Source organism: Myxocyprinus asiaticus, chromosome 19, assembly GCF_019703515.2.
Source record: "Myxocyprinus asiaticus isolate MX2 ecotype Aquarium Trade chromosome 19, UBuf_Myxa_2, whole genome shotgun sequence".
Lineage (NCBI taxonomy): Eukaryota > Metazoa > Chordata > Actinopteri > Cypriniformes > Catostomidae > Myxocyprinus > Myxocyprinus asiaticus.
In genome coordinates, this window is record NC_059362.1 from 46,808,545 (window position 1) to 46,822,111 (window position 13,567).

The window sequence follows — 13,567 nt, forward strand, 5'->3', positions numbered from 1 at the left end:
TATTTTTATTTTACTTGGTTTAACCACGACGGACGTCTTTGTGTCCTGGCACACAACAAATGTATGTTATACAGCTTGGAAAGACAACTGATCTCTAGAGCACATGACAAGGTACATATACATAAACATTCTTGTTCCTTAGACTTAGAACTTAAGTCCTCATGTAATGCTCAAGATTGCTCAAAGTTCCACTTTTAGGGTCAATTTATAATGGGAAGGGTTCAAATCTCAGTCCTAAAATATTTTTAGGGGGTACCTAGGTAAGTATAGTGTGCATGCAGAACATTTCAGGTTTGAGACTTCTTATTTTATTAGTCTTATTTTTTTTTTTTTTATGGTGGCGAGAAAGTGCAATTTTTTTTTTTAAACTCCCCTCACTTTCGGGTTGATTATCTCTGGTGGATGACCAGATAGCAACCTGAAATCATCACAGAAATAAGTCCTCTATAGTCGCATTCTCCTGTAAAAATTGAGTTTGAGATTCGACTGGTTACAGAGCTAGGGCTAGTAGAAATCTTGGGAAAAGTCTACTTTATTCATGGGTTCTACTAGCCTTATCTAGCCTAACCTGAAATGTTCTGCATGCACACTATACTTACCTAGGTACCCCCTAAAAATGTATTTATTAGGACTGAGATTCGAACCCTTCCCATTATAAACCCCAAACGTGGAACTTTGAGCAATCTTGAGCATTACATGAGGACTTAAGTTCTAAGTTTTAAGAACAAGAATGTACCTTGTCATGTGCTCTAGACATCAGTTTTTGTTCCAAGGAGCTAGGACCATCCTGAGCCGAGATATTGAGGTTTCCGTAAACAGCTGTATAATCAAAATTTGTCCTGTGCTATGACACAAAGATGGCTGTCGTATTTAAACCAAGTAAAATAAACTGATGGTTTTGCAATACCAATACATAGAGGTAATCACTTAAAAAAAAGATAGGACAATTAAAAATGGTCAATCAACCAACTTTACAATTTTTGGACCACTTGACCCATTTGATTGTGCTCTATTATTGCTTCAATGTTCTTTTAAGTTTCTGAGGTGTTTTGATGTTTGCTTGTTCTTCAGGTGGTGATGGCTCTGCTGAAGTACTGGCCAAAGACTCACAGTCCAAAGGAAGTGATGTTCCTGAATGAGCTGGAGGAGATCCTGGACGTCATTGAGCCGTCAGAGTTTGTGAAAGTGATGGAGCCGCTCTTCAGACAGCTCGCAAAATGTGTCTCCAGCCCGCACTTCCAGGTTCATTCACCCTGACTAATATATCTCTAGAGTGCCCATGAAAGTAGTTGGTTTAAACACCTCATGAAAAGACTTGATGAGGGGTTTTCTTTCCTCGATGATGTATTTCCTATTGAAACAGGAAGTCTGAGTCTCTCGTTTATAGGCTTTTGTTTTCGTCACAGCCATGCACAGTGATTTGCTCATTTATATAGCTAGAGGCAGGTGGTATTAATAATTCAGAGGGAGAGACATTCTGATTTTAGAGAGCAATTGTTTGGACAAATCTGTGTGAACATTTAAGACTACACTAGTATTCAGATTTTAATGTCTTTATTTATTGTCTGTTATCAAATGTCCTGATTTGTACCGATGTCGTCCCCAGGTTGCAGAGCGTGCCCTCTACTACTGGAATAATGAATACATCATGAGTTTAATCAGTGATAACGCTGCCAGGATTCTGCCCATCATGTTCCCATCACTGTACCGAAACTCCAAAACCCACTGGAACAAGTGAGTCACACCGTTAAACATGCTAAAATTTCACACGTGGAGAGGATAGCTGTTCATAACAGAGGTCATTTACATATAGAAGTCTTAAAGGTACAGTAGCAAAAACAACCCGTTTAATTGTAATGCTCCGAGAGGATGGAAAATGGCCATGAAAATATAAATAATTTCTGGGCTGATACGATAACTGATAATTTACAGGTCATTGTGGCCAATACCGATAATTAAAAAAAATATTTTAAGCTTTAATTTGTAATATTTCAACCTGGAACTGCTAGGTAATTCATTAAAAGCTACTCATTTGAAAAACAGCTGCTATTTAAGGTTTGCTATGAACCAGAAATGTGCCTATATTGCAGATGTATGCTGATTTGAATGAGAAATCATTAACAATACACTTGCATTATGGTGCCCATTTATATGAGTCTTTACAGTGATCCTGATGAATCACTTAGAGACCAAATAATGAACTTCTAAGAGATGTAGTAATCCATTAAACCAAAATGAGGCAATCAACAGCATGTAATGAAAATGCAACAACAAAACGCACAATACAAGCCTCTGGTCTCTGTATACGTGGTGTAATATTTATGCTAGCGCTGGTTTGTGTGTGTGTTATGTATGTGCGCAATATGGACACGCATGTCTAATTCAAAGACGCTTATCTGTGGCAGTTTCAATGTAGAACTTCAGTGTAAATGTAAACTGGTAAAACCATCATACACATCAAATGTCGATTGAGTTATGTTTAGCACAAACTAGCATTTTTAGCCATCAAGTCACTCTGTGAGGATTACTTCAAGTTTTATGCACCATGTTACTTTGTGTTTGGGCTTGTTTTAACTGTGATCCTTTGCTGTAAGAAAGAATATGCCATTTTGTTTTGGGGGGATTTTTCCCCTTTTTCTCCCAATTTGGAATGCCCAATTCCCGATGCGCTCTAAGTCCTCGTGGTCGCATAGTGATTCGCCTCAGTCCGGGTGGCGGAGGACGAATCTCAGTTGCCTCCACGTCTGAGACCGTCAACCCACGCATCTTATCACGTGGCTTGTTGAGCGCGTTGCCACGGAGACATAGCACGTGTGGAGGCTTCACGCCATCCACCGCAGCAACCACGCTCAATTCACCACGCGCCCCACCGAGAACAAACCACATTATAGTGACCACGAGGAGGTTACCCCATGTGACTCTACCCTCCCTAGCAACCGGGCCAATTTGGTTGCTTAGGAGACCTGGCTGGAGTCACTCAGCACGCCCTGGGATTCGAACTAGCGAACTAGCGAACTCCAGGGGTGGTAGCCAGCGTATTTTACCACTGAGCTACCCAGGCCCCGAATATGCTGTTTTTAATATTCTGTTGATGTTTCTTAATGCGATAATGATTGCCCCCAATAACATGCATTGTTTTTGTCACGTTTTCTTCATGAAACTCAAACAGAATATGGGAAATGGCATGTCATTACTTATAGCAGATGATCTCGATTAAAAGCAGTTTGAAAATAACGTAACGAGGATGAAAGAATCCTCACAGAGAGACGCAAGGTTGGTTTGCAACACCAGTCTGGCTCTAGTTGGCACACTTCTGCTTGAGGCTGCCCGAGTCTCTGCCTGAAGGAAAGAAGCCGTAGGCAATCAGATTCTCAGCCGCAAGCTAATAATCAGTAACAAATGATCGGCAAAAATATTGGTGGTAATTCCATTATAATTTTCACGGTTGTCGACCAATAATATATTATTGCATCCCTAAAAATATATATATATATATATATATATATATATACATAAATTATCTGGGTCTGAAATTAAGGGGTGCTTGGGGCAAAAATGTTACAAAAAGTGACACATGCCCCCATAATCCAAAAGTGAAATTCTTCTCTTTTTAATTTTAATATATTCTATTGTAGTCCTTGTTATACATATTATCACTTGATGCTAATTTCATTTTAAGGGTATTAGTCAATATATTCTCAATCTCGAGAATTTGTATTAATACATTGATTAAATGCATCATCATAGACATCATTTACACTGATGAGCCAAAACATTATGATCACTCACAGGTGAAGCGAATAACATTGATCATCTCCTATCAAGGCCACACGTCAAGGTCTGGGTAGATTAGATGGAAAGCGAACAATCAGTTCTCGTAGTCAATGTGTTGAATGCAGGAGAAATGGGCAGGAGTAAAGACCTGAGTGACTTTGACAAGGGCCAAATTGTTATGGCCATACGACTGGGTCAGAGCATCTCTGAAATGGCAAGGCTTGTGGGGTGCTCCAGGACACCAGTGGTGAGTACCTTCCGACAGTGGTCTGAAGTGGGACAAACCGGTGACAGAGTGTTGGGTGCCCAAGGCTCATCGATGTGTGAGGGCAACAAAGACTATCCCGTCTGGTCTGAACCGACAGAAAGTCTGCTGTGGCACAAGTCACCGAAAATTTTAATGATGGTTACGGGATGAATGCGTCACAATGCACAGTGCATCGTACCCTGCTGCGTAGCCGCAGACCGGTCAGAGTGCTCATGATGACCCCTGTCTACCGCCGGTAGTGCCTACAATTGGCACGTGAGCATCGGAACTGGATTTTGGAGCAGTGGAAGAAGGTCGCCTGGTCCAATGAGTCCTGTTTTCTTTTACATCACATGGACGGCCTTGTATGTGTGCACTGTTTACCTGGGGAAGTGATGGCACCAGGAAGCACTGTGCAGAGATGTTGTGATGCTCTGAGCAATGTTCTGTTGGGAAACCCTGGGTCTGGAAATTCACGTGGACGTCAGTGACACGTGCCACCTACCTAAACATCGTTGCAGACCAGGTACACCCCTTCATGGCAATGGTATTCCCTGATGGCAGTGGCCTCTTTCAGCAGGATAATGCGCCCTGCCATACTGCACACATTGTTCGGGAATGGTTTGAGTAACATGATGAAGAGTTTAAGACCTCCAGATTCCCCAGATCTCAATCCGATTGAGCATCTATGGAATGTGCTGGACCATCAAGTCCGATCCACGACGGCTCCACATCGCAACTTACAGGACTTGAAGGATCTGCTGCTAATGTCTTGGTGCCAGATACCACAGGACACCTTCAGGGGTCTTGTAGAGTCCATGTCTCGGCGGGTTGGCGCTGTTTTGGTGGCACATGGAGAACCAACAGCAGATTAGGCAGGTGGTCATAATGTTTTGGCTCATCAGTGTATTGTAATGATTTAAATATGTACACGTTAAAATGTGTCGTGTGTAATAAGCATGCACTGCTCCATGCAGTCAGTTTCTGTGCTAGTATGTGCAGTCGAGTGTGTAGCGTGTCAGTCTGATGTTGTGATCAATAATGAATCTCTCTTCTGGTCGTCAGGACGATTCATGGTCTTATCTATAACGCACTGAAGCTGTTTATGGAGATGAATCAGAAGTTGTTTGATGACTGCACACAGCAGTTCAGAGCCGAGAAGAACAAGTACAAAACTTTTTCACAGACTTCCTTTCATATGTTGATCGTTGTTTTCTCCATTGTGTTACTAAATAGTTTCTATCTCTGTCAACGTTAGAGAGAAAGCGAAGTGGAAAGAGCGCGAGGAGGCGTGGATAAAGATCGAGAGTCTCGCCAAATCAAACCCGCAGGTAACGGCTCTGATACTGTGCAGTATTACTCATGTAGACATGCAAAACATATGTCAATCAACACTCTAGAACAGAAACATTCTCCATCTCAATTACTTGCGTCATCAGCATTCCCGTTTGAATGCGATTTATATTATAAATATTAAAGGAATGTTCCGAGTTCAGCTATATGGACATTAAAATGATGTAAAAATTAAAGATGCATGGACAGTTATGCACTTTCAATGGACGTCTGTGGGGTAAGTGTACAGCAGTTGTACCATAGACTTCCAATGCAAGTGCATTTTTATACACAATTTTTATCCCTTTAAATGACCCTAAAATCACTTTTATGTTTTAGTTCATGATGTACATTGACTCCGGCAGCCTCGGCAGTCCAATGGATATGGAGACAGATGGACCGATGATCGATGATGTCATGATGCTAAAAAAGACCGTAGTAGAAGAAGCCACTCAGGTAAACACGATATCCTCACCTGTTATAAAGGATTAAAATCACTGCGTTTAAATCCGTTTAGGTTTACAGGCCTTTTACCAAACAAACATCTTACTAAGGAAAACAGTAAAGAAAGCATTATTTCATGGCAAAATCAAAAGAAACAAAGTTATTTGGATCTTTATTTATTAGTCTTTGTTAATGTTAGTAAAAAAATAATTGTTCATTGGTAGTTTATAACCTAATGCATTAACTAATGTTAACATTTACAACTTTGATTTTAAAAATGTTAGTATATGTTGAAATTAACATTTTACAGCATTTATTAATCTTGGTTAAAGTATTTTTCATTGTTAGTTCATGTTAACAAAAGGAACCGTACTGTAAAGTTTTACCAAAAAATGTAATTCCCATAATTAATATATATAGTAAATATATTCCTTTCATTTTCATATTATTATAATAATAATAATATTAATATTAATAATTATAATATTTATTATATATATCTAAATATCTAATAAATATTTATATATTATTGCAGTTGAGGGTTTATGAAAATTAACAAATATTTATTTATATTATACTGTTTTTTGTTTTTGTTTTTTTTGTTTTTTTTTCTCCCCTTTTCTCCCCAATTTGGAATGCCCAATTCCCAATGTGCTCTAAGTCCTCGTGGTGGTGTAGTGATTCGCCTCAATCCGGGTGGCGGAGGATGAATCTCAGTTGCTTCCGCGTCTGAGACCGTCAATCCGCGCTTCTTATCACGTGGCTTGTTGAGCGCGTTACCGCGGAGACGTAGTGCGTGTGGAGGCTTCACGCTGTTCTCCGCGACATTCACGCACAACTCACCACACGCCCCACCGAGAGCGAGAACCACATTATAGTGACCACAAGGAGGTTACCCCATGTCACTCTACCCTCCCTAGCAACCGGGCCAATTTGGTTGCTTAGGAGACCTGGCTGGAGTCACTCAGCACGCCCTGGATTCAAACTCGCGACTCCAGGGGTGATAGTCAGCGTCTTTACTCGCTGAGCTACCCTATTATGTTATATTGTATATTATATGGAAACGCATTGTTGATGAGAGAGGTCAACAGAGAATGGTCAGACTGGTTTGAGCTGACAAAGTCTACGGTAACTCAGATAACCACTCTGTACAATTGTGCTGAGAAGAATATCATCTCTGAATGCTATTCTAGGGGACCTACACAATATTAGGCAGGTGGTTTAAAGTCCTGGAAAAGCCGTTTTCCCCCCTCCAATTTGTGAGCGGTTTCAATAAATTAATTTGTCTAAATTATTAATTAGCAAATTGGCTTTTTATCAAAATGATTTTTACTATTTTGAATAGTTTTACGTGAAATTCGATTTTGAAAGGTGACCATGTTTTCTTGAGATTCAGCCACTTTACAGAACATAATTATTTAATATTCTAATTTAAAGACATGAAACAGTAATTATAAAATTTACTTTTAACTTTATCTCGGGTCTTAGTTTGCATGATTCACTTTTTTTTTTCCTATTCTCCAACATTTAATAAGTTAACCTTTGAAACAAATTCCAAGAAAGTCTTTTCTGCTGATGTAACCAAGGCCACTTCATTAAAGTTCAATGCATTGAAAATGCTCTATAATGTTGACTAAGTTGTATTTAAACTGTTTCTAGCTGCACAGAGAACAGCGTAAGGAACGCCCCCTGATGCGACGCAAGTCTGAGCTGCCTCAGGATATCTCCACAGTGAAAGCTCTGGAGACGCACCGGCGCGCTGAAGAGATGATCATTGCCCAGGACGGCCACTAGAGGACCACAAATGCCCAAAACCAGCCCAGTCTCACTCTGCCGCGCAAGAGCCGGCCCCATACAGCACTGATGCCAGTGGCACTGGACAAGCCCTGGTGTGACACACAAACACGCCCAGTTCTGCCGTCCAGAACTGCACCAGTGCCCGTCCAAAATCCCCTGCTAGTCTAGTCATCTCTCCATTCTCGACTCTTTTCTGTTTTGTTTGTTTCTCTCTTTTAAGATGTTACGTGCCTGTACCGACTCGATTCAGGCACTGGGACAGGTCATTTTTGACAAAGAGCACTTGAAGTGTAGCTGTCGACTGTGTCCAGAGTGATCGAGCGATTCTCAGGTTGTTCGGAGGCCGAGAGAACAGCGTTTTTGGGCCAATGTCAAAGCCCAGACGCCATGACAGCCGGTCTTAGCTTTCGGCCTCGGTCTTCGGTGGTCCGTGTCTTTTTATGTGTGACGTTTCATGTTCACTTCCGCTGTGGGAACTGTCATTTTAGTCTTAACGAAAACCGACTACGTGTATGTGTATTTTGCATTCAAAACGTGCTGGTCTGTCTTTCGAATTATTAACCAGTGCAAATACCCTTCCATTTTTCGGAATAATTTTAAAATGTTAATATTTTTACAGTTGGCAATAAGTTTGTCCAAGTAGATATTGGTTGTTCAAACAATGGTGAATGGCCTTATAATGGTTTTATTGTCGATCCACTTTGTTTTTCCATAATCGCAGATAGAAATACAGTATAGTTTAAGCTTTCGAATGGGCAATATTTAACGTAAACGTTTTCTTTACCCAGTTACGTGTGCATTTTTCGACTAAGCCTTCATTTGCATAGAGTGCCTTTTTAGGAAAACCTAAACAACGTGCTGTCATGCTTAGCAGTGTTACCTATATTACATTTTCCGTTGGAAAATCCGTTACTTGCTGTTTGTACATTTACTCGCATCCGTCTTTCTGTACACATGAGAATGACGTAAGAATGAGCGATTTTTCGTGGTGGATTTTTTTGGGACCTGGACAAGCCCAACAAAGGACAGAAAGAAACATTTCCTGATAAACTTGAACAACTTTCAGTGTCTGCTTTCATTACGTTTGTTTTATAATTATTTCCTATAAACCATTGTTTGAACATCCATTATGTTTCGCCTGGTTGGAACTACATGCAGTTCTCTTTCTGCGTATGTCTGTGACGTGATTTAAAGATTAACCCTAACCCTAATCTTTTTTTTATTATTTTTTTATTCTCTGCCCAGATAAACGTATTGATGTTCGATTTGAATGTGCACATTTAAATAGATATAGATAACACATTATTTTTCTCTATTCCAGCCTCTCTAACTTGTTTTCTGTTATTAATTTAAGTTTCTCCCTCTTATATTTTGAATGTAGTGATAAAATCTAAAAATATATTCTTAAAATGATTTTTTCTTGCCAGTGTCAATAGAATAACTTTAAAACTCGTTTGTTTTCCAGCTAGAAGCTTCTATTGTGGTTCACTCACCGTTTCTGTTTTCAGTTCATGAGTGAAAAATAAAACGGCAAAGTGTCCTTTAGTACGCATACCCATACTAAATGGCTTCATCTGATATTGTACATATTATGTACTGTTATGGTCCATCTATTATTGAATGGTAGATCTCTTATTTTGTATAAATATTTCTTGTGTACAGATGAAAACAGTTATTAGCCACTTGCAGACCGTTGGTATTTGACAGACTTCTGTAACTGCGTTAGAAACGTTTAGAATTTAATTTCTAATGTTTTTTGTTTTTGTTTTTTTTAATCTGTAATTCAGAACAATTCTGTCTCTGCATTCAGCTGTCTGATGAAATCCATCATAAAATAGCCTTCATATGTACTTTTCTCCAATTCTCAAGTGGTATATGTCTATATACAGGAAATAAAGAAAACGTGTTTTATATTTTCATCTTAGAACGAGTTAATTGCATTTTGTATTGTGTTTGCATTTGTGTGTTTTTTATAGTATGTATAGTACTGCCGATCTTTATGAAAGCTTCATTTGCCGTACGTTGTGTGCAGTACAAAATAGCAAAGTATTTAGACACAAAAAGCTTGAAGTATTAATGTATTGTTTGAAATGAATGCTTGTCATGCAATTTCAGAATTATTGGTAAAGTACCTAGAGTTTAACCCTTTTAAGCTCGGATGGGCCCATGAGGAAAACAAAAATAATCGTCAAAATATTAATAACTACAGTCTTGAATAACACAAAATAGGTATCGTTTGAAAGCTTTGAAGCTCTACTTTCCAATGCATGTAGACATTATGACCAAAACTGTGCTAGATGAATACAACCAGCCTCTTTGTTTTACTCACAAACCAAAATATAGCGAGTAATATCTAAATATATGTATTTGACAATTATGTTTGTTGCTTATATGCCGCGTTTTCGCTTATAACTTAATGAAAAATAAACGGAACATAAATAATCACATAACATTATTTAGAGGAGGTGATTATCTTTCAAACGAGTCCACACACAAGGTAATCAGATGCATAGATCATTAGATAATCCACATGAAGCACAATGTTACATATGACCACCAGGAGATGGCGCCAAATACATGACACAGACTCAATGATGACTCAAATGACACAGAATGAAACTCATTCTGTGAAATCTCATTACTAATATCATGTCTGCATGCTATGCAAACCTTTAATCATTGTTGTGTTTGCTTGAGTAATTAGTTCTTATGTACAATTATTATGTTTTATTTGTTTGGAGATGTTTTTAGACACTATGATAAATTATTTTTGTAATGTTATAACTTTTATTGCTTTGTCGTATCAACACAAAAATTTGCCACTGAAACAGGAAATCTTTAAAAACACCTTCAGAGCTTAAAGGGTTAATTTAATCTAAAAATAATTAAAAAAAATTAATATAATTATTTTTATAGAGGAAATATTCCCTTATAATTGGAAAGAATGAAAATAAAAGTATGTGGAGAATATTTTATGTCGCTTTTTTTTGTATTCGCCTGATTTTGACATTTTAGGTGAATCTTAAAAACAAAAAAGTTAATTTCACCCCCAAATCAAAAGGAAAAATTTATTTTGAATGAAATATGATGTGGACATGTTCTTGACAGGTTTCGTGAGATTCACCCTTTTAGCAAGTTTTTATACCAATATTTGTAGTTCCTTTCAGGCACTAAAAATCGTTCAATGAACGAAAACCGAAAACAAACGAAATTTTTGGCAGAACGTAATCGAAAATGGGAACAAAGTCCCTTTCAAATGTTCCAGAGTGAAAACTTTATTTTTAAATGCTTTTTTGTTCCGATAATTTTTTTTCATGAAACCAATGACCAAAGGGCTTATCACAGTACATTTTCGGAATTACGCCACTTCTTGTTGCCCAAAAAAATGGATCTTCATTATTTTTAGTTGAACACGATAAACGTGCTTTGATCCTGAAGGAAACCGCTGCATCACACATTTCTGACATGCTGAAGACCTTTTCGCAACTATATATAATTACTACATTCACGATTCATTCAAATGCAAGAAAAAATATTGAGGTAAATGTACATTCCTCAGTTTCCAAGTCTTCACTGAATTATTGTTAGATATGATGCATTAAAACAAAATTGATGGTGCTGGATTTTGAACGAGAAGCAGATCTGTAATTAAAACAAATTATTAAACAATGATTCAATAACTAAAAATAATTTATGTAAATTTACGTTTAGTCCAAACAAGCCCACGCGGTGTGTGTGTGTATGCAGGAGAGATTTAGGCTATTCATTTATTTTTCCAATTTGCAAGGCAATGCAATTTGTATTGATTGATTATATCCTTAAATGACAGAATCTTGGTGTTATATAAAATGATTCCACGTAAATGTCAAACCTCCCCCCCCACCTGAAAACGTGACTTTGTGTGCTTTTGTAACGGGAGCCAGCTGGTAGGTAGTTGTGCAGTGTGTAAACCTCACTTACCTGGCCTCAAGAGGCACACTTGCAACTGATGCTACCTTTATCCTCCTCGTTAGCGCGTCCGCCTCCAGTGCCGGAGATGACGCTTCATATCCCGCTCGGAGCAGGTCGAGCAGGACTGGTTACAGTGGTGCCGTGACCCGGATGGGAGTGAGGTTTAGGGGGGTGAGTGTAACGGGAGCCAGCTGGTAGGTAGCAGTGCAGTGTGTAAACCTCACTTACCTGGCCTCAAGAGGCACACTTGCAACTGACGCTACCTTTAGCCTCCTCGTTAGCACGCCTGCCTCCCATGCCGGAGACCCCGGTTCGAATCCCGCTCGGAGAGGGTCGAGCAGGACCAGTTACGCTTAACTCCAGCAGAACGTGCGCACAGCGACTTTGACAGAAATGGCGCGAATACTGAGGTAAGACACTTTTATCTCAAGATCAAATATGTCGACTTTTGAATGTGAATAGATATTAAATTATTAGGAGAAAGAGAGTGATTTTCAAACGCTTGCATCGATTTTTGATTAGCGAAACTGTCAGGTCTTTCATCTTCAAAGAACTGTTCCAATGAGATGAATTGATCTTCATCTGAAAAGCAGGAGGTTTGAAAGTGTAAGACATTAAGTCATGTTTTTCCCCAATACAATACTGAATTCAATAGGTTGTTTTTTTTCTTCCACAAATCACCTTCATTGTTAATAAGTGTCAAAATCGGAGACTTTTGTCAGTACCGTAACACAGTGATTGTATGTACGTACTGAATATTCATACATATTAGCTACTTGAAGGTACTTTGTCAGTGGAGATATCCTATCTATTTAGCATATATTTTTACATAAATAGTTAATAATTTAAGAAAAAAAAGGGGGGTGGTGGGGGTCTGGGTAGCTCAGCGAGTATTGACGCTGACTATCACACCTGGAGTTGCGAGTTCGAATCCAGGGCGTGCTGAGTGACTCAAGCCAGGTCTCCTAAGCAACCAATTTGGCCCGGTTGCTAGGGAGGGTGGAGTCACATGGGGTAACCTCCTCGTGGTCATGATTAGTGGTTCTCGCTCTCAATGGGGCGTGTGGTAAGTTGTGCGTGGATCGTGGAGAGTAGCATGAGCCTCCACATGCTGTGAGTCTCCGCGGTGTCATGCACAACGAGTCACGTGATAAGATGCACAGATTGATGGTCTCAGAAGCGAAGGCAACTGAGACTTGCCCTCCACCACCCGGATTGAGGTGAGTAACAGCGCCACCATGAGGACCTACTAAGTAGTGGGAGTTGGGCATTCCAAAATGGGGAGAAAAGGGGATAAAATAAAAAATGTTGTTTCTTTAGTGCCCTCTTTGTCCCTGACTTTCTACAAGTGTTTGTAATACAAAACATAACTGCTTATAATAACGAGGAGGGAACAAAAACACAATGGACAGTATCCATTTTCTAATTTGATTTTGTTCTGAAAGAGGTTTTAGCAAAACTAACAAAAAGAAAAACAAGAGAAGTCTACTCATAACAAATGCACAAGATCAGACTGAAAGGGTAAAAAGGATGCTCTGCCAAAGCAACTCTCCCACAGATGGAGCACACAACCTCAAGACACCTGGAAGAACCACAGAACAAGGACAAAAGTCTTTGACTTCAAGATCCATCTTCAAGGAAGCCGAACCCCAGAGGAAGAACACGAGTCCAAGACTTAGACATCCATCTTCAAAGAAACAAGTAATGCATCTCCACAATCCACTTTACTGATCCAGATTCAGTGTAGCTTATTGTATTGATTTCCCTCAAGAATACATTCACCGTCTTAGCAAAGATAACTGATTATTACAGTTCAGAGATCAAACGTACATCTACCGTGACTGTTCAGACAACAGCGAATTAATCAAACCACATTTTCAAGTCATACAATCAATCAACTGAAATTACGTATCAGGCTAAATGAAAGGAAAATGTACTCTCAGAGTGGAAAACAAAGATCTTTTAATTAAACCTGTGGATGAAGGGGATTAAACTAAATATATGTTAATAATTAAACAACAT

General features: G+C 39.0%; 1 protein-coding gene across 6 annotated transcripts in view; it reads left to right on the forward strand.

The window, feature by feature from the left end:
- LOC127409649 (serine/threonine-protein phosphatase 2A 56 kDa regulatory subunit gamma isoform) overlaps positions 1-9,513 on the forward strand; it is a 49,334-nt gene extending 39,821 nt beyond the window's left edge. For all 6 annotated transcript variants that reach the window (XM_051644354.1, XM_051644353.1, XM_051644352.1 and 3 more), the window contains 6 exons: positions 1,072-1,242; positions 1,607-1,734; positions 5,087-5,188; positions 5,280-5,352; positions 5,693-5,809; positions 7,457-9,513. In XM_051644354.1, coding sequence (XP_051500314.1) covers positions 1,072-1,242; positions 1,607-1,734; positions 5,087-5,188; positions 5,280-5,352; positions 5,693-5,809; positions 7,457-7,591 — 726 coding nt within the window. In that variant the 3' untranslated portion in view covers positions 7,592-9,513. The remainder of the gene's footprint in view (positions 1-1,071; positions 1,243-1,606; positions 1,735-5,086; positions 5,189-5,279; positions 5,353-5,692; positions 5,810-7,456) is intronic.
- The last annotated feature ends 4,054 nt before the right edge of the window (positions 9,514-13,567 follow it).